This window comes from Passer domesticus, chromosome 15, assembly GCF_036417665.1.
Source record: "Passer domesticus isolate bPasDom1 chromosome 15, bPasDom1.hap1, whole genome shotgun sequence".
NCBI lineage: Eukaryota > Metazoa > Chordata > Aves > Passeriformes > Passeridae > Passer > Passer domesticus.
Window position 1 is genome coordinate 2,409,601 of NC_087488.1, and position 19,238 is coordinate 2,428,838.

Genomic DNA, 19,238 nt, shown 5'->3' on the forward strand with positions numbered 1-19,238 from the left:
CCATATGGTGCTTTGTGTATGGGGAGAGTTGCCATGGAGAGCCTGCAAGTCTGCCAGCACAACAGCCTGCATTAAGCTCACAAATTCCTGCCCAAAAGAGCCAAAAAACCCCGGGAGCCAAAAAACCGGAGACCTTTGGTGTGGAGTGGCACTCCCCATGTGGAGAGCACTGTCCCCAGGTGCAGAGGGAGCCACGTGGTGACAGCTGGAGGGGTTTGCTCCCCCCACACCAGGAACAGAGCCAGGGGTGGCTGTGGGCCACCACCAGCAGCACTCCATAGCCCCAGTCTGAGGCACAGGCTGAGCTCAGACCCTCACGTTCCCTCTGCTCTCCACCCTGGACATCAAAGTCAAGTCCCAGCTGACCCCTGCCCTGCTTCACATGCCCCTCACACCACAAAGCAGCCTTTCCTTGCTAACACCCATCCCTGATTTCTCTTCATCCTTCCTCACTAAGAGCTGATGTGGTCACAACACTTGGGGTCACCTCTGTCCTACTCTGCTCAAACCCAAGCATTTGCCCAGGGCTGGGGGTGGCACCAGGGACTGCCCTTTGTCCTCTGAGTGTCCATGACCAGCTTCTCCTGCACTTCCAGCTCTATCCATTACTCCCACTGCCAGGCCAGTCACATCCATAAACATCCAAAAACCTGAAAGGTAAAAATCAGGCTCTGAGAGACCTTCCAGGCAGCTTTACTGCTAAACCAGCACAGAATCATGGAATCACCCAGGCTGGAAGAGCCCTCTGAGGTCATCAAGTCCAACTGCTCTCCCAGCACTACCGAGGCCACCACTAATCTATGCCCCCAAGTGCCACATCCACACGGCTTTTAAATCCCTCCAGGGATGGTGAATCCACCACAGCCCTGGGCAACTGTGCCAGTGCCTGATCATCCCTACCATGAAGGAATATTCCCAATATCCAACCTAAGCCTCCCTTGGCACAGCTTGAGGCCATTTCCTCAAGGAAATTTCCTTCCTGTCACTGGAAGCCACCATTTAAAAGCCATGTGGATGTGGGGACATCGGTCAGGGGTGGCCTTGGCAGTGCTGGAGGAATGGTTGGTCTCAATGACCTCAGAGGGCTTTCCCAACCTGAATAATTCCATGGGTTCTCCACGGGGGTGGATGAGACCTCCTCCCATGTCTTGTTGAGCTTCAGAGCTCTCAGGTGTGCCTGAGTCACCTGGGCTCTCCCAGGAACCCTCAGGAGCAGCAGTTCTGGGATAAAGCTCCTGAAATAGATTCTAAAAACTGCTTCCAGAAGGCAGGATTGCAGTGGAAAGGCACCTTGAGTGAAGAGCTGTGGGTACAGCAGTGACACATGGGTCACACAGAGCCAGTTTTATCAGCTTCATATAGGAGTGACCTAGAAAAAGAACCTTTCAGGAGCATTTCAGTCACCTACCAACACACTACACACTGCTGCAAGCTACAGAGCTTCCAGCTCTGAGTGATTCCAACAGGATGGATTCTGTGAGCTGACAGACCTGCACTGATCAGTGTGGGAATAAGGCTTGGAACCTGCCTGAATTGCACAGAACAAAACAGACCCCAGAAAGGAGCAGGACAAAGTTCTGGTTGCTTAAGAGAAAACAAGTGACATAAATCCAGCTCCCTTACTGGGAATGCTGCTGGAAAACAAGAGACAGCCAAGGATTTAGAAGTTGTAGGAATTTAGAAGGATCCTGCACAGGGAAAACCACTATCAGTACTTCCAGGTGCAGCTCAGGGTCTCGTGCTCCAGCACCCATGGGCAGTGATCCCTGTGGGATAAAGCCAGCACCAATCCCACCCACCCACCTCCTCCTTCCCCAGAGTGGCCCAGGAGTACATTTATAACCTGATGCTCCCAGAAAAGAGCAGCTTGCTGCTCCGTGCTTTCCTGTAGCTCCGTTTCCCCCAGAGATGGGCCAACAGAGCAGGAGCACTTACTGCAAACTATCATTTCCCAAAAATGCCCCAGGGGAGGGAGCAAAGGGCAGCCCAGGCTCCCAGGGAGGCAGTGGCAGAATGAAGGTTGCTTGCACAAGCCTGGCTAAAGCTCTTCAGCAGCCCCTCATTTCCTGAGCATCACTCTCACTGGCCAGGGCTCATCACACATTCCCTTTGATCCCCTTCCCATGGCACAGGCCCTCCTCCAGACGCAGCATGGAAAGGAATTCCCTTCATGGCATGGATGCCCTTTGGAGGCACAAATCCAGCTGCTCTCCCTTCATCCCAGAGGCCTGGTGAGCATCTGGCCCAGAAAAAGAGCAGGAGGCCACCCCTGGCAGCTGGAATTTGTGCTGAGTTTAACACCTGGAATCTGTGCTGAGTTTAACACCTGGAATTTGTGCTGAGTTGAGTTTAACACCTGGAATCTGGGCTGAATTTACACCTGGAATTTGTGCTGAGCTGAGTTTAACACCTGGAATCTGGGCTGAATTTACACCTGGAATTTGTGCTGAGTTGAGTTTAACACCTGCAATCTGGGCTGAGTTTAACACACGGGATCTCATTTTTAATTCCCAGCCATCTGAGTGGTCTTTTCAAAGTGTAGCAGTGACCAGGACCAGCTCAGATTCCTGCAGGCTTGTGTCAGCTGGGAACAAAGGCTCACTGCTGGAGGTGTGGAAAACGAGGTGCTGCCTGGGGCCATCAGAAAGTGGCTTAGAGCCACTTAGAGCCACTTTCTGATGGAGAGACTGAGCCTCCAAAATAGCACTTGCTGCTGGTGAAGAGACCTCCTGATGTCCTCCAGCACTTTCACTCCTGCTTCCAAATCTCCACACTTCTGGAAACTAAGCTGGATTTTTAGACAGAATCATGAAGGCTGGAAAAGCTCCAGGATCATCGAGCCCAAGCACTGAGCCAGCACTGCAAAGCTCACCACTGCCCCATGGCCCTGCACTCCCTGCTCTGTGAACACACTGAGCTCAAGGAGCTCATGGAACCAGCAGAACAGCCCAAGCCAGCTTCCAGGAGCACATCAGTGCTGACACAACCTTGGGGACACCCAGGGCCACTCTCCTGTCCAGGGTTTGAGAACCCTGAAGCAGAAACTCCTTGAGATGCTCCACACCCAGAAGCTCACAGAAGACAATCTTATCTCTAGATAGTTTATCTTTTATATATTTATATATTTATCTTTATATAGTTTCTTATATATACTTTATATAAATACATTTTATATTATTTTTATAGTTATAAAAGTATATTATTACTATATAGAAATATTTTATATAGCAATAATATATTACTATATAATATATTTTATATATTCTTTTATATATTTTATCTTATCTTTATATAAGATTGTCCCACAAGCAAAATAAAATTCAAGAGAACCCTGACTCAGGAGCTCAAACAGACCCGAGGTGGTGACACCCCAAATAAGACAGGCAGCAACCAGGCAGTTCCACAGGCTGGCACTGACTGGATGCCCCCATTCCATCCTGAAGCTTCAGCCTTCCAGCTCAAAGCTCCCACATGGAGAAATGAGGATGAGAATTAAACTCAGTTCAATCCTCCCCAGCTCAGAGCTTCCAACCCCAGGCCCCGGAAATGCTCACAATGTTCTTACCTCCAAGCATGGCTGAATTTCATTTTCAGAGCAATGACTGAGTGGGTCCAGGCACAGCTTCCAGACCCACAAGGACTAAAGGGAACTCCTTGAACACCTACAGCACTTCTATCAACATGCAGGCATTAATATTTGTCAGTCAGGTCTCACTTGCCATTTCTGCCCTCCACTAGCCACACCAAAAACTGACCACAGTTAATACCAAGCCTCTCCAAAGCTGTCACTGAGCCCTGGGGGTGGTTTGGATCACAACCAGCCACATGTCTCTGGAAAAGATGTGATGGACAGGAGAGCTGTGAGCCTGGGCAGGCACTACAGACACCCCCTGCTCCAGCCTAGGCTCCAACCTCAACATCAGAGCTGCAAAATCACCCATGAAAATTATTTATAAAGTTATTTATGAAGCCTCTGATCTCAGACTTGACCTCTATGTCCTGATCAGAACCCAGCTTGGGTTTAGGGGAAACTGGGGACAGAAAATACATAAGAGGAGAGGCACTAAACTACACCTGCAGGAAGAATTCTCCCCAAGGTGGTGCTCCATCAGATGGTTCTGAGCCATCTCTTGGAAATGATGACTGTGCTGCTCAAAAACGTCCTGTGTGTTGCAGGGAGGTTGAGCAGCCCCTGTGCCCTCCTGCTGCTTGGCCACAGTAGAGCAGTTTGGAGTCCCAGTCCTCCAAAATCCCCTAAAAGCTACACAGAGTAACAGGAAAATGCCCCTGAAGGTGCATGTTTGAATCCCCTTCCCTGTTTGTCCCCCTAACTCCAACACTGCCAGAAAATCCCACGGAATCAGAGCCAAACCATGTGCCACCTGTCACTGAAGTGAGGGGAGATGCATTATGTAAAGTGCTTTTGCTCCAGCTGCCTTCTGTATAGGAAACATCACCCAAAATAAAACAAAATCATGGAGGGGGATCCTGTAAAACTGGGGTTTGATCCTTTTCCCAGCCATTATCTGTGCCTGACCCATCCCCTGGAAGGAGCACAGGGAGGAACTGGAAGGGCTCCAGGAAAGCACCGAGGGGCTCAGAGGTGACAAAGAGAATTGCTCAGGTTGGAGAAGACCTCCAAGATCATGGATTCCAAACATGGAAACAGGATCCAAACAAGCCACTGCTCACCCTCATCAGGGATGGTTTTATTAGAAGCTGTCACATCATCTCTGCTGAGCACTCTGTAATTATTAACTACATTAATAAAAATTCCTATTGCCTCGTTAGCAGAAGTCCTTCCTGTTCCAAGAGGAATAAACTGCCCAGTGATTTACAGGAGCAGTTTGGACTGTAAGAGCTTGGAAAAGAGGACCATGAAGGAGAAGGCATTGAGGGACCAGGCCAGGAGGGGACACAGCCTGGGACAGGCAGAATGGGAGCAAGATGATGTGAGCTGTGCTCAGCCAGAACACCAGAGAATTGGGAAAACTGGTTTTTCCCAATATGTGGATGCCCACTGGAAGCATCCCACCTGCTGCTCACCCACCCAGCTGCTTCAATCAGCCCTGATTTCCAGGAAATCCACACCACACACTTGATTTCCAGGAAATCCACATCAGACACAGCCTCTCCTGTGCAAGGAAACGCTCTGGAGATAGAAGCTTTTGCCACATCAACCTGCCAGGGTGTCACAGGGGTGCCAGGTCACCCAGTACAGTCCCAGCCCCCAGGCTGTGACAGAGCTGGGCAGGGAGGAGCAGAAATCCTGGGTGAGTAATTATCCCTTTGTTAATAACTCCAGATTGACTGGATTCCTCAGGAGAAACAGCTGAGAGCTCTGCAGGGCTCCTTTCCTTCCCCCAGGCTGGGGCAGGGATCTCCTGAGCCCTGTCCAGGTGCTCCTGCTCGGGAGGAAGGACACATTCCCCACCTTCCCAGGCTGCTCCAAGCACTGACAATCCCTCACTCTGGACTAACACCCCAACCTGAGACAGCAGAACAGGCAGGACAGAAACCACCATCACCACCCACACCCACATGCAGCCACCAGCCCAGCCCAGCCCAGCCCAGCCCAGCCCAGCCCAGCTCAGCCTCCTCCCACGCACTCCCCAAACCATTCCCAGCACCAGATGTGGAGGAAAACAGCACAGCTCAGAAAGAGAATCCTGCAAGGGAGAAACACAGGCAGGAGGTGGAAGAGGAGAAATGTTATTTAACAGAACCTGCCTCTCTTTTCTCTTTAGTCATCATCTCCAGAGAAGAGCATGCTAATGTTATAGATACATCTTATAATATTGGCTTTTTGCAAATATTAAAATGGATTTTATATGTGTAATGTTAAAGTAACTTTGTTATAAATATGTAGTTTTTATTTCTGTTGTTAATTAAGCTTAGACATAGCAGTGAAATAGCTGATATAAGTATGCTTGTGTTAAAATGCCTGCTGGGATGGGATAACATCCAATGAGCAGGATGAGGACACCTGGACAGATCTGCCAACCATCAGCACTCACCATCTGAAGGCAGAGTGGAGCAAGGCCCAAAAACTGGAGGAGATAAAAAAAGGACTAAAACCACAACCAAGGAATACCCGTGCTCTAAAAAGGCAGATCCAAGGAGGAGATGTGCTAAACAGTTCTTGGAACATGTAAACTAGTTTGGGGAAAAGTTTACAATGCATAAGGGTCTATGAATATGCAACAGGCTGATGTAATTAAAAGGTATTTAAGGGGTATCCCCAAAGACAACAGGGTGCTCCTGGCTCAGTGCCAAGGTGCACCCAGCCATAATAACCTTTGCTCTGTGGTCCTTGTCTCCCATTGTCCTCCATTAAACTTTTTACATTTTCACAGTAGAATGAGCGTGTTTTTCACACGAAGAACTACTCCAAAGCTCCAATAAAGCAGTGCTCCCTATTTTCATCTTCCTGGGTAAACAGGGAATGGGTTTTACCCTACTTTCCCAGAAAAATTTGCTTTCTTTTGGGCATCAGATTTATCTTTATCAGGTTGGGTTATGGTCTGTGGGCCAAAAAGCCACCACAGGTTTCCTTCACTTCAGGACACATGGAAGTCTCTCCACTCTGGAATTAGCTTTGATTTCCAGGAGATCTGGCTACACAGCAATGCTTTTCCCTCCCAAGGAATGCTGAACCAACAATGATTCTTTGGGGATTTGATCCCAGCTTTGATGCCACCTTAGAACCAGAACTCCCTCGGACTCAGGTGTATTTCAGACCTGTTACACTCCACGACAGTGACTGGACACAGCCAGATTTCTGAGACATATGCTCCAAAGCAGGAATTCATGAAAGGGGAAAGATTCCTAAAGAAAGAATTCTCAGAGGGACAGAGATTCTGTCTAAGCTTGGAAGATGTGGCTGGGGTGTGGATTCTGTTCCCAGCTGTCAGAGCTGGGGCAGTTCTCCTCTGTCCATGGGGCAGTTTTCTTTCTCTCTCCCACAGCCAATCCTCCCTCCAGGAGATCTCTGCTATCCATGGCCACTGAGTGTCCCTGCAGGGCTGATCAAATTCCAGCATCCCATGGGGAGATGCTCTGCCCAGGGCAGGAGCCAAGCATTCCTACCTGGATACAATCTGAGCCTGGAACAGCACAGCAGCCTTTGCCCCCTGCATTCCCAGAGGAGCAGCTTTCTCCTGCCCTGCATTCCCAGAGGAGCAGCTTTCCCCTGCCCTGCATTCCCAGAGGAGCAGCTTTCCCCTGCCCTGCATTCCCAGAGGAGCAGCTTTCTCCTGCCCTGCATTCCCAGAGGAACACCAGGCCCATCTCCAGCAGCCCTGGAGCTCCAGAGGAAAACTCCCCCCTTGTGCAGGATCCCTGCTCCAGCAGAAGCACAGCTGGCACTGCAGGAGGGCTGAGCCCCCATGGGATGGGACTGTGCCACCACCCTGACCCACAGGGGCTCAGCTCCTGCTCTGACTCTGGCAGTGGGTTTGTTTTGTATTATTACATCCTTATTTTATTGTTACTTTCTTCCCTAATAAGGAGCTGTTATTCCTATTCCCATATATTTGCCTGAGAGCCCGTTAATTTCAAAATTATAATAATTCAGAGGCAGGGGTTTTACATTTTTCCACTTCAAGGAAGGCTCCTGCCATCCTTAGCAGACACCTGTCTTTTCAAACCAATACATTCCCATGCCAGTCTCCCATTCCTGGCCCCCAGATCCTTCACAGCATTTTCCAGCAGCGTGTTTGAGCCATTCCTTGCTGCTCTCATCCCGAGCTGCCCACGGACACAGCTCTCCAACACTTCTGCTCCTCTCCCCAAAGTAGGTCAATGCAGTATGTCATGTGCCAGGCTGCTTTTGGAAGCACAGCTCCCTCTGAGCCACAGAGCACCCAGCAGCCTCTCCCCCCGTGTCACCCTTCACCCAGCTGCCACACTGATGAATTCACTACAAACAAGTGTTTATGAAAATCAAAAGAGAAATGCAAGTGAAAAAACTGCTCTGCTGAGCCAGAAGTGCCCCCCCCATCAGCACCCGAGTCCTTGCCCTGGTATATTGGTATGAGAGAAATCCATTAATGGTTGGATTCAATGATTCCAAAGGACCTTTCCAACCTGAATGATTGTATCATATGTCTGTATTATAGCAGAAATATCTGTATTATAGCAGAAACAGGGATTAAAAGAGCTTGAGAGCGCTGTGATTGTGGTTCCCCTCCCAGCTGCTCCACGGCTCCTCTCTCCCAGCAATTGCTTCCAGCTTCCACCTGGAACAGAAAATGACCCCTGCTCACCCTGCCATGGGGAACAGGGCTGCAGCCAGGATCTGCTGACCCTGGGGGTTGCACAGCTGGAGAGAAAGTTCTCCACACACACAGGAGCATTTTGGGGCTCCTGGGAGCAGAAGAGGGACTTTTCTTCTCCAAGGACATTGGGGCTGGAGGAGAGGGGCAAGCAGCTCAATGTCCCTGCCCTGGGGCTGTCCCTGTGTCCTGCTCCTCCCTGAACAGCCTCCAGCTGGGCTGCATTCACTCCTGCTTGGCTCTCCTGCTGTTTGCATCTCCACGAGGATCAGCCCCTCACACAGGGGTCTCTGTGCCCTGGATACACCCAACCTTCCTGTCAGGAGAGGGATGGAGACAGACCCCAGGTCCTTGGGACCACAGAGCATCCCCAAAGCAGCTCAGCTCCATCCCTCACCTCCTAATTCCCCATTCCCTGTGAGCACAGAGTTACAGACTCAACAGAACCCCAGAATCACTGGATGTGGAAAGACCTCTGAGATCATCAGGTCCAGCCTGTGCCCGGTGCTCACCTTGTCACCAGCCCTGAGCGCCACATCCAGGCCTTCCCTGGACACCTCCACGGGTGGAGAGTACAACCCTCACCTGAGCAGCCCCCTCCAAGGCCTGGCCACCCTTTCCAGGAGGAAATTCCTCCTGATGTCCAACCTGATTCCCCTAGCACAGCTTGAGGCCATTCCCCCCCATCCTGTCCCTGTTCCCTGGGAGCAGACCCCGACTTCTCTGGCTGTCCCCTCCTGTCAGGAGTTGTGCAAAGCCAGAAGGTCCCTCTGAGCCTCCTTTTCTCTGGGCTAAAGAACCCCAGTGAAGCCCTCAAATTTTTATAGGCAGGCCTGGTATTTTTCAATACAACCCTCTAAGCACCATTATTTCAAGGGAAAAAAAATCCAAATTAATTTCAAGAAAGCCTTGGCAGCTCCTGTCCCTGGCAGAAGGGGGCACAGACAAGCACATGGACCCCGAACCTGACAAGCACAATCCTGGTGCTACAATCATCCTCCTGCACCACAGAGATGAGCAGAATCCCAAGCCCCCAAAACAGCACAGGGATTATATTTTTCTCAAGTATCCATTTTAAAGAGCCATTTAAATCTCCACTCCTTTCAGGGGCAGAATTAACACTCATCTTCCTAAAGTCCTTATCCCCACCAGCAGTATGTATAGCACATCCATATGGATCTGCCAGAGCACAGCAAGATGCAAAGGCAAAAATAAAAAAGCAGAAGACATAATGAGAGCAATTTGGGTTTTATTCTCGCTCATGAATCAATCTTGATTTCCCATTCACAACAGCCCCTGTTCCCTGCACGCCAGCTGTACACAAAGAGGCATCTGTCCTACCTTCAGCCATCAAAGGAGCTGTGTCCCTGTGGACGATGCTTCAGCCAGGGTTAGGAGCAGCAGGAGCAGCGGGGAGGTCTCCACTGCAGCAGTGCTGCATGAATCCAGGGATCAGCAGATCCCAGGGGAACGTAGGAAGTGCTCAAAGCGGTGCCAGCCACTCACCGAGTTTAGTCAAACGTGCACACGAGCTCTGCCTCCATCTGCTGAGCTTGGGCAAGGCTCTCCTTCTCTAAAGCAAAAGCTGCAATGTTCACCTGGGCCTGGCCACCCCCTGTTGCAAATCCACTGCACCTGCAGCAGCCAGGCGGGGCAGAGGATGCACACAGACAGAAATAACTGCGGGATTGGGAGGGGAAGGGAATGCAAGCTTTGGCTTCTGGAATTATCCCTGGGCAAGGGAAGCTTTCCTTTTGCGTAGCAAAACCCATCTGCAATGCAGATCCTACAGAGGGGGGAAAAAAACCTCCACACACAGCACACAGGGGTTACCTGACTGGGTATCCAACACCTGGGAATGCCCCCAGGAGGCAGCAGGATCCAGGTCACCAGGGCAGCCAGCCCGGCTCTCCCGGGCCCATCTGAGCCACCACGTGCTGCCCTGCAGTGGCTCTGAGTGGCACTGAGTGGCTCCTGGGCACGCTGGGCTCCGAGGTGGCATCTGAGCACTGTCACATCCCGAGGCACAGCCAGAGCAGTGGGAGCAGGGAGCGTGGCACACAGTCTGCACGTGGGAAAACTCTGTGGATCTGTTTTTTTGGAGCTGATCTGCAGCCCCCTCCTGGCTCTAAGCCTTTAAGGTACTGTGGGAAAAATAGTAAAGGTGAGAAGCTCAGGGCTTCTAATTAAAACAGGGGGATTTTCTTTCAGTTTCACCTGTGTGTTATTTGAAAATTGCCTAAAAATTGGTGGATTGGGTTCTGCCTCTTCTTACCTTTACTATTTTTTCCACAAGGTACAACACTCACATCCCTCATTTGGAGAAGGGCTGCGTGTGGCCTTTCCTCTCAGGAAATTCCCAGCTGACACTCAGCTGCCAGGAGCTCACCAACCTTTCTGGACAGGGCTGCAGAAACCCTGGAAAAGCCCCCTGAGATCCTCCCAGGGGTGCTCCAGGATCAGAGAGCAGAAACCCTGGAAAAGCCCCCTGAGATCCTCCCAGGGATGCTCCTGGGATGGGCATTGCAGAGCTGTAGCCTCACAAAGGCTCTGACAGCTCCAATTAGGAACAGTGTGGTGCTCCCACCCAGACTCTGGGCAGAGCCACAGCCTGACCCCCCAGCCCTGTATTTGCTGTTCAGCATCCTGCCCTGCCTGCTCCAGCTTCCCAGCTCCAGGCTTTTCCCTCCAGCCAGCTTTTGGAAGTGCCTCTGGGGAGCTGGAGGTGCCCCTCCTGCTCCAAGCCTCTTATTCAGCCTCTGGAGCATCTTTCTATTGGCACAGTGGATTTGTGATCCAGCTCCTCCAAAGCTGGCACTGCCAGGGGTCTCTCAGGTCTTCCTCCTTGCAAACAGGAACTCTCTTAGAGTTTCCAGGTTTGGGTGCTGGCTCTCGAGCTGGATTTTCCATCTCCCCAAATCCAACAGGCTTTTAGTTGAAGCATTTAAAAAATAAACAATAATAATAATAATAAAAAGGGAGCTGTGACTATTTCCATCCTGGGGCCCTCCCTGAGCTCCTGGGATGTGACCCCTGGTTCCTGTTTCTCCCTAAGGAGATCCTCCATCAGCTGGAGCTCCTCACTCTGATCATGCAGCAGTCACTCTGCTCCCTCCCTGTTCCTTTTCCCTTGGATCTCACTGATGGTTGTGGGAAATATTTTTTTCCATTCAATAAAAAGAGGGAAATGGGGGAAATGGATTTGTAGAGAATTCTCAAAGCCTGACAGAAGGCTCATACAGTATACATCTGTATACAAACCTTGAAATAAAAAAGACTAACTTAGAAATGCCATAGAATAAGGCAGACATTGAGAGAAACAGAAGTAGAAACAAGTTTAAAAAAATAACCTTACAAATAAAATTAGATACTTTAGAGAAACAGAACTAGAAAAGATACATTGTAGTAAGACCCATGAAGAGTAACTTTATTACCTTTAAGACATTTACAGTATAGTGTACCAAAACCTGATAGACCAAGAAATGCTTATAATGTATTATAATTAAGAAATAATTAGCTTCTGATTAAAATAGCATAAATTATAACATCTGTATTGTCTCACCCTTCACATAAGATTGAAAATAAAATAGAAGTTTTTAAAACACCTCTCAGTTACCCCATCTCTGAGTCAAAACAAACCTTAATCCAACAATGGTAGCCAGATGCACCAGGTCTTCCTCTGGCTGAGAATCTCCAGGCCTCTCCTTCATTACTGCCTTCCCTCCATTATCAGCTTCTCAAGTTTTACAATGCAAGGCTGTAAAATTCCACTTCTCAGAGTTATTTAGCCCCCCTGACATGCTGCCAGTGCTGGATCCTCACCTCCCCTCTGCTGTGCAGACTGGCCAGGCACACAGATTTTAAAAGCAGGCAAGCCCCTCCCTGAGGAGCAGGGAAGGACAAGGGGATCCTGTCAGACTAAGCCTTTTTCTGACCCAGAGAGGGGGCAACTGAGAGGTGTTTTAAAAACTTTTATTCCATTTTTAGGCTCATGTTCAGGGTGAGACAATATAGATGTTCTAATTCACAATCAGCAGCCAACTATTTCCTAATTACAACACACTACAAGTGTTTATGGCCTATTCCTTGGCCTGGTCTTTTTTTGCCAGGCTATCTAAGGGTAGCAGGGAAGGACAAGGAGATCCCAGCAGCCACGAGCAGAAGGGCAGAACACAGAGACCACGGGAGCTGAACCTGTCCCCACAGCCCCCAGGCCTGAGAACAGAGCTCAGGCACCTGAGAGCCACAGGCTCAGCACTCCCCAGAGCAGGGAAAGCCTCTGGAAACCTCCCTGGCCATCCACACTGCAGGCATAAAAAACCCCTACATCCATGAGAACCTACAAAAACCTACACCCATGAGAACCTACAAAAACCTACACCCATGAGAACATACAAAAACTGACAGCCATGAGAACATACAAAAACCTACACCCATGAGAACCTACAAAAACCACATCCATGAGAACCTACAAAAACCTACACCCTTGAGAACCTACAAAAACATGAGAACCTACAAAAACCTACACCCATGAGAACCTACAAAAACATGAGAACCTACAAAAACCTACACCCATGAGAACATACAAAAACCTACACCCTTGAGAACCTACAAAAACATGAGAACCTACAAAAACCTACACCCATGAGAACCTACAAAAACATGAGAACCTACAAAAACCTACAGCCATGAGAACATACAAAAAGCTACACCCATGAGAACCACGCTTTCCCATCCAGCCCTCACTGAGGGAGGGCAGGGGGCAGCCACAAGTGGCTAAAAGCACTCCCTAAAGCCCCAGATCCCAGTCCCTTTGCTCTGCCCCCTCACAGCCAGCACCACCTGGCCACACAGACCCGGAGCTGGCCCGTGGCAGTGCAGAGGTGGCCCTGGGGCTTTGTGTGAGGGCTTCAGTGGCTCCTGCTCCAGGCTGGAGGCACAGCAAGCAGCAGGAGCCCAGGATCAGCCTGTTCCTCAGGCAGTGGGACATGTCCCTGGCACAGGGACAGGACAGGCAGCTCAGCATCCTGCATGGAAAGGCCAGGTGGACACGAGGCAGTTGTGAGAAATGCAGCTGACAGAGGGAATTTGGCTGGGTTTGTAACTGCATCTTCAGTTTGCCAGGCAAATCCCAGCTGCTCTCCAGAGAGGGGAGAGGCAGAGAAGAATGGGACAGCCTCAGAAATAAACCCTGCATTAACACAGACACCAAAAGGTCCAAACTGACACCAGCTCTCACTTCTATGACTATGACCCGAGAATTACAGAGCACCAAGAAATCCAGCAGAGCACTCCCTGACTGAAAATAGGCCCAGCTAATTAACAAACCTTGTTAAAAGGGACACCTAGCAGCAGCAGCGTGACCTCTGCTCTGGTTACAAAGGGATGATCAATATTGACTGTCTCAAGAGCAGCAGCAAATCCTTCAGGTGGTTTCAATGTGGGCAATGCTTGGCTGTGAGACTCAAAGAACCTCCTCTGCTCCCTGCCCTGGGCTCCTTTTATAACCAGTTAATGCCATGTGTTGTTAGAGAGCTCAGCCCTTCCTAACCACTGTAATAAACACATATCAATCTCTTTCAAATTTAATAAATAGAGCCCCTAAAAGCTTTGCCTGGATCTGCTTTTCCCATTCAATTAATAGAACACAACACCAAAGTGATGAATTATTGAGGAGAAACACGAGCCTGGGCTTTCACAAACGCTCTACTCCAATGGCAATTTATTACAAATTAATAGTGTGCTGCAGCTCCTCCTGCTTCCTGGCAGCTGGGAATTGGGCAGGAAACGTGGGAGCTGCCATAAAACACTGCAGTCCTGAGCTCAAATCATCCTGGAGGGCTTTGGGTGGGAAGAGAGCTCAAAGCTCCAAGGGTTTGGGCAGCGCTGCCAGGGATGCACAGGGTGGGATTGTGGGGGTCTGGGCAGGGCAGGAGTGGGACTGGATGATCCCCTCAGTCCTTTCCAGCTCAGGATATTCTGTGCTTCCAGGATTCTAAGTAGGAGCCCAAGGTCTGGAGAGTCCCAATCCCACAACCACCTTTTCTGCAGCTGCATTTTTGCAGCATTTGGGCACCCTTTACTCCTTTTTGGGTAACTTTTGAATGCCATTCCAACTCCAACACCTTCCATTGTCCCAGGCTGCTCCAAGCCCTGTCCAGCCTGGCCTTGGGCACTGCCAGAGATCCAGGGGCCGCCACAGCTGCTCTGGGCACCCTGTGCCAGGGCCTCAGCACCCTTGCAGCAAATAAATAAATAAATAAATAAATAAATAAATAAATAACTGAAGTGGGAGTGGAAATGGGAAGAAGGAGGAGGGATGGACAACTGACAGAAGAACAAGAGAAAACTGCTTTGAGGGGTTTTTACTCCCGGGACAGCACAGCTTGTATGGGAAGGATGGTTCTTCCCACCCTTGCAGCACACTCCATGGGCAGGGCTGGCAGCAGGGCTGGAATCCCAGATAAGCATCTCTGAGCAGAGCTGACTATTGTGCAAGGATGATAATTCACAATTGCACATTCAGAACTCCAGCTGCTCAGAAGGGAGATTCCTCACACCCTGCCCATAGCAACGTGCCTGGCCCAAAATGACCCTCTGACACTCTGAGAGAAATCCCAAACTGAAAAAAAAACAACTGAAAAAAACCACCTTTTCTGCAGCAAAGGGGTTCAAATGGCAACCAGACAGAAAGATACTTCATATTTCACCAAGCCACTGCCCTGGAAGCACTTGCAGGAAGCCCTCAGGAGACACGTGGGGATTGGCACTGGCCTGTTGGAAGATCATCCTGACTCCAGGGAATTTGAAGCTCTGGTTTCATGTGCTGCTTGCTAAAAATCATCTGAGCACATTGATCCTCCAAACACTTGGAGTGAAGGCTATAAATGCATTGGTAAATTCATCAGTGAATTGGTAAATGCATGGTAATTCCCATTCCAGTGGCAGGTGCCCTGCCCAGGGCAGGGGTGGTATGAGCTGTGTTCAGACCTTCCAACCCAAACCATTCCCTGCTCAGTGCCAGTGTTTGGAGGATGTCACAGCCAGCAGCACACAGACACCTCCAGCAGCATGGCAGCCACTCCACCCCAGCAAGAACCCCAAAAACACAGGTGAGAGACACCCAGCTAGGAGGGACTCCCCAGTGATGTTTCTTTGTAGGAAGGAACTTTCCTGATAAACAACAAACAGTGGGACCACCACCACGACTGCTGTGCCACCTTTTCCAACCCCTATTAACTGTCCCAAACCTGTCCCACTTCCCCTCCACCCAGCACAGAGCAGGAGCTCAGAAAAACAAACCCAGATGGATTTCCCAAGGTTTTTCCCAAGCTTTTCCTTCTCTTTGAACAACCTTTTCAGCTGAACCGTGGTGTTAAATTTGGCCAGTTCCTATCCTCACTCACAGCACAGCAGGAAACTCACTCACCTCCATTTTTGATGGCTCTGATGCCCCGATGGAAATCTTCAAAGCTGATAACTCCCAATCCACTGGGATCCAGGTATTTTGTTAGGTCCTTTACCTGCAACCAAAAAAAAGTAGAGTTACTTATGGAATCCTTGCAGGAAACAGCACAGAAAACACCTTGCAACCAACTTCTTCCTCTTTATCAGAAACTTGAGAAAATAAATAAGTAATCAGTACCAAGGGGTTAATTAGGACTTGGTTGGTGTTGAAACTATTGCTTAGCCTTGAAGCAGCATTTTGGGCAGTGTCTCCTGTAAGATGGGCCTGCTTTGCCAGGGATTTGTTTATTTTTATGGGTTTTAAAGAGGTCCTGTCTTAATTGGGAAACTCTGTAATAGGCTGCCTGGTAGGAGGGCCCAATTAAGGGGATTTGGTGATAATGAACTGCTCCATGTTACAAATTTAGGCCATATAATTGAAACATTTTCCCAATTAGACAATGCCTGAGGGGGAGGGAATCACGTCAGGCAAGGGTTGGGATGGGGGTGCTGCTGAGGATGGTCTGGGGTGGTCAAAGAGAATGGGAAAAGGGAAAAACCACAGGGCCCAAAAAGGATCTCAAAAAGGTGCATTTGGTTCCTTCCTTCTGCCATGAGCAGAAAATCCTTTACACCAGATGCTTCTCAAGCTCAGACAACCAGATATTATCCCTCATTTTAAGGGCTTTTGAGGCACCTTTGTCTGCTTTTACAGCACATCCTTCTATCCCAGGAGGAAGCTGGTGAGGTGAGAGGTGAGCTCCATACTCAGAGGTGCCCACAGAGCTGCCCTCAGCTGCCACACACACCCTCCTCCTCTTCCTCGTGCACAGCAGGGAGTCTCCAGGGCTGCATTGGTGCAGTTTCAGTTTGGGGTTTCAGTTTGTTCTTGGGGAAGGAGCTGGTGAATCACCAAACCTCCCCTTTCACAAAGGTCTCAAAGGAGACTCAGCTCCCTGCCCATGGAGCTCAGAGCTGCCCTGCTCACCCTGCAGCAGCACTGGGGGGTTGGTTTGAGCTCTTTTTGGTTCTCTGAAAGCCAGCTCTGTGTTTCTATAGGAAAATCACATCTACAGCACACTTAGAGCTCTTCACCCACGGCTCCACGTGCTTTGGTCATCCCACATTCCCACAGGAGCAGCAAAAATTCCACTGGCATGGAGGAACCCACAGGGCTGAGACCATAAAAGATGGAATCACAGAATATCCTGACTGGGAAGGGTCCCACAGGGATGATCCAGTCCAAGCCCTGGCACAGACACCCAACAATCCCACCCTGGGCATCCCTGGCAGTGCTGTCCATGCACTCCTGGAGCTCTGGCAGCCTCGGGGCTGTGCCCATTCCCTGGGGAGCCTGGGCAGTGCCAGCACCCTCTGGGGGATGAACCTTTCCCAAAATCCAGCCCGAGCCTGCCCTGACACAGCTCCAGCCATTCCCTCAGGTCCTGTCACTGAGTTCCAGGCTGTGCCTCTGTGGGAGTGCCACAAGAGGAAACCCAAATCCCCCAGGGCACAGCCTTGCCCAGCTGCCTCCAGCTCAAGCTGGACATCAAGAGGAATTTCATCCCAGAAAGGCTGGTCAGGCATTGGAAGGGGCTGCCCAGAGAGGTTTGGAGTCCCCATCCCTGCAGATGTCCAAGGAAAGCCTGGAAGGGGCACTCAGGGCTCTGGGCTGGTGGCAAGGCAGGGATGGGTCACAGGTTGGACTCGATGATCTCAGAGCTCTCTCCAAGCTCACCTGAGATTCTGTGAATGGGAAGAGACAACACAAACACCTTCTCCAGTTTTCTAGAGCACTTTTTTTGGCAGACAGACCTCCTAAACTCACATGGCACTCATCATCTTGGTGAGTCAGGTTTCTTGTATGTTAAACAAAGGTATTTGAGACTAATAAAAACAACCCGTAGGAATGTGTCGGTTCCAGTTAATGCATCTGGCAGCAGCCTGGATGAAGCTGTCACTTAATTTGTTATCTGTGTACAGAGATAACAGAAAGGCAAGTGACATTTCATCAGACTTGATAAGCCTATAAGGGATTAGCATGACACACTCTAAATTAGTTTCCATGGTTGTCAGCTCCTCAGGACCACAGAGGCTTTCAGACCCTGGTGCCAATGCCAGAGCAGGGCACCTCACCCACCCAGAGTTGGGCAGGACACACAGGGAAGTATCTGCTTTATCCAAAAGAGAAAAAATTAAAAGATATTTAAATTGGGCTGTGGGCAGGGGGAAATGAGGGGAAATGCTTCTGAAAACTTCCCAACCTGGATAATATGGATGCAAACAACAAGAGGCACATGCTGAGGAAGTTGGATCAGTCTGTGCTGATCCAAACCTGCCTGTATTTGCTGGCCAGGCTTAAAATCCCCATTACCACTTGAGACACCACCACCAGGCTGAGGTGAGTGGCTGCTGACACTCCAAAGAACCCACAAACAGAACACAGGATATTTGCTGTGCCTGCCTGGTCCCCACAGCCCCTGGACTCTCCTCTCACCAAGCATCACCCAGAGTGGAGCTGGAGCCCCTCTGGAGCCAGGCTGGCAGAGCTGGGGGTGCTCACCTGCAGAGGAGAAGGCTCCAGGGACACCTCAGAGCCCCTGCCAGGGCCTAAAGGGGCTCCAGGAGAGCTGCAGAGGGACTGGGGACAAGGCATGGAGGGACAGGACACAGGGAATGGCTCCCACTGCCAGAGGGCAGGGCTGGATGGGATATTGGGAAGGGATTGTTCCCTGGGAGGGTGGGCAGGCCCTGGCACAGGGTGCCCAGAGCAGCTGTGGCTGCCCCTGGATCCCTGGCAGTGCCCAAGGCCAGGCTGGGCAGGGCTTGGAGCAGCCTGGGATCATTTTCTTCATTTGTTCATTTTGATGACTGGGCTAAACCCAGCACCTTATCAGGCATTTGGGAAAACCAGCAGCACTGAGGCTCAAACTGCTTTAGCTGCATGCAGTAAATGTGAGCAGCTCTGAGCTCCCAGATTTGAGGGTTTCAGCTGAGCCTGAGCACAGCAGCTCCCACCACACTGCTGCTGGCACAGCACCAAACAGAACACTCCACCAAACTGAACACCGAGCTCAAGCCACGAGACAGAAGCCACAGTCCTGCTTTTGGCCAGCAAGAAATACTTCAAATGAAGTTTTTGCTTCCTGTGTGTGTCTGCGGCTGCTCACAAACCCTCCTTGGAGCAGCTGAAACACAGAGCATTAAATAGTGAAAGAGGATGAGGGGGTTTAAGTAGCTGACTTAAATCCTGCTGGAAAGTGAGAGGTTTAAACTGCTTGAAGCCAGCCAGGCTGCCTGGAGCTGAGCACAGCAGGAGCACAGCTGGGGGTGGCATGTGCCAAGGGGGCTCTGGTCACCCCTGTGTGTAGGAGAGTGCCTCTTAATGACAGAGAGGCAAAGCTAGCCTTTGTCTCCCAAAAAAGGAAAGAAGCCCAGAAATTTCTCCCACCGATCAGGTGAAAAGCCACCTTATAGGATCCCAGAGGCTTCACTAAAACTTTGGGGTCACCTAAT

The 19,238-nt window shown here is 50.2% G+C and overlaps 1 protein-coding gene across 4 annotated transcripts in view; it reads right to left on the bottom strand.

The window, feature by feature from the left end:
* Positions 1–19,238, bottom strand: part of RAB11FIP3 (RAB11 family interacting protein 3) — an 80,469-nt gene that overhangs the window by 43,672 nt on the left and 17,559 nt on the right. For 2 of the 4 annotated variants that reach the window (XM_064390862.1, XM_064390861.1), the window contains exon 2: positions 15,706–15,799. In XM_064390862.1, coding sequence (XP_064246932.1) covers positions 15,706–15,799 — 94 coding nt within the window. The other 2 variants (XM_064390866.1, XM_064390863.1) reach the window with 2 other exon arrangements.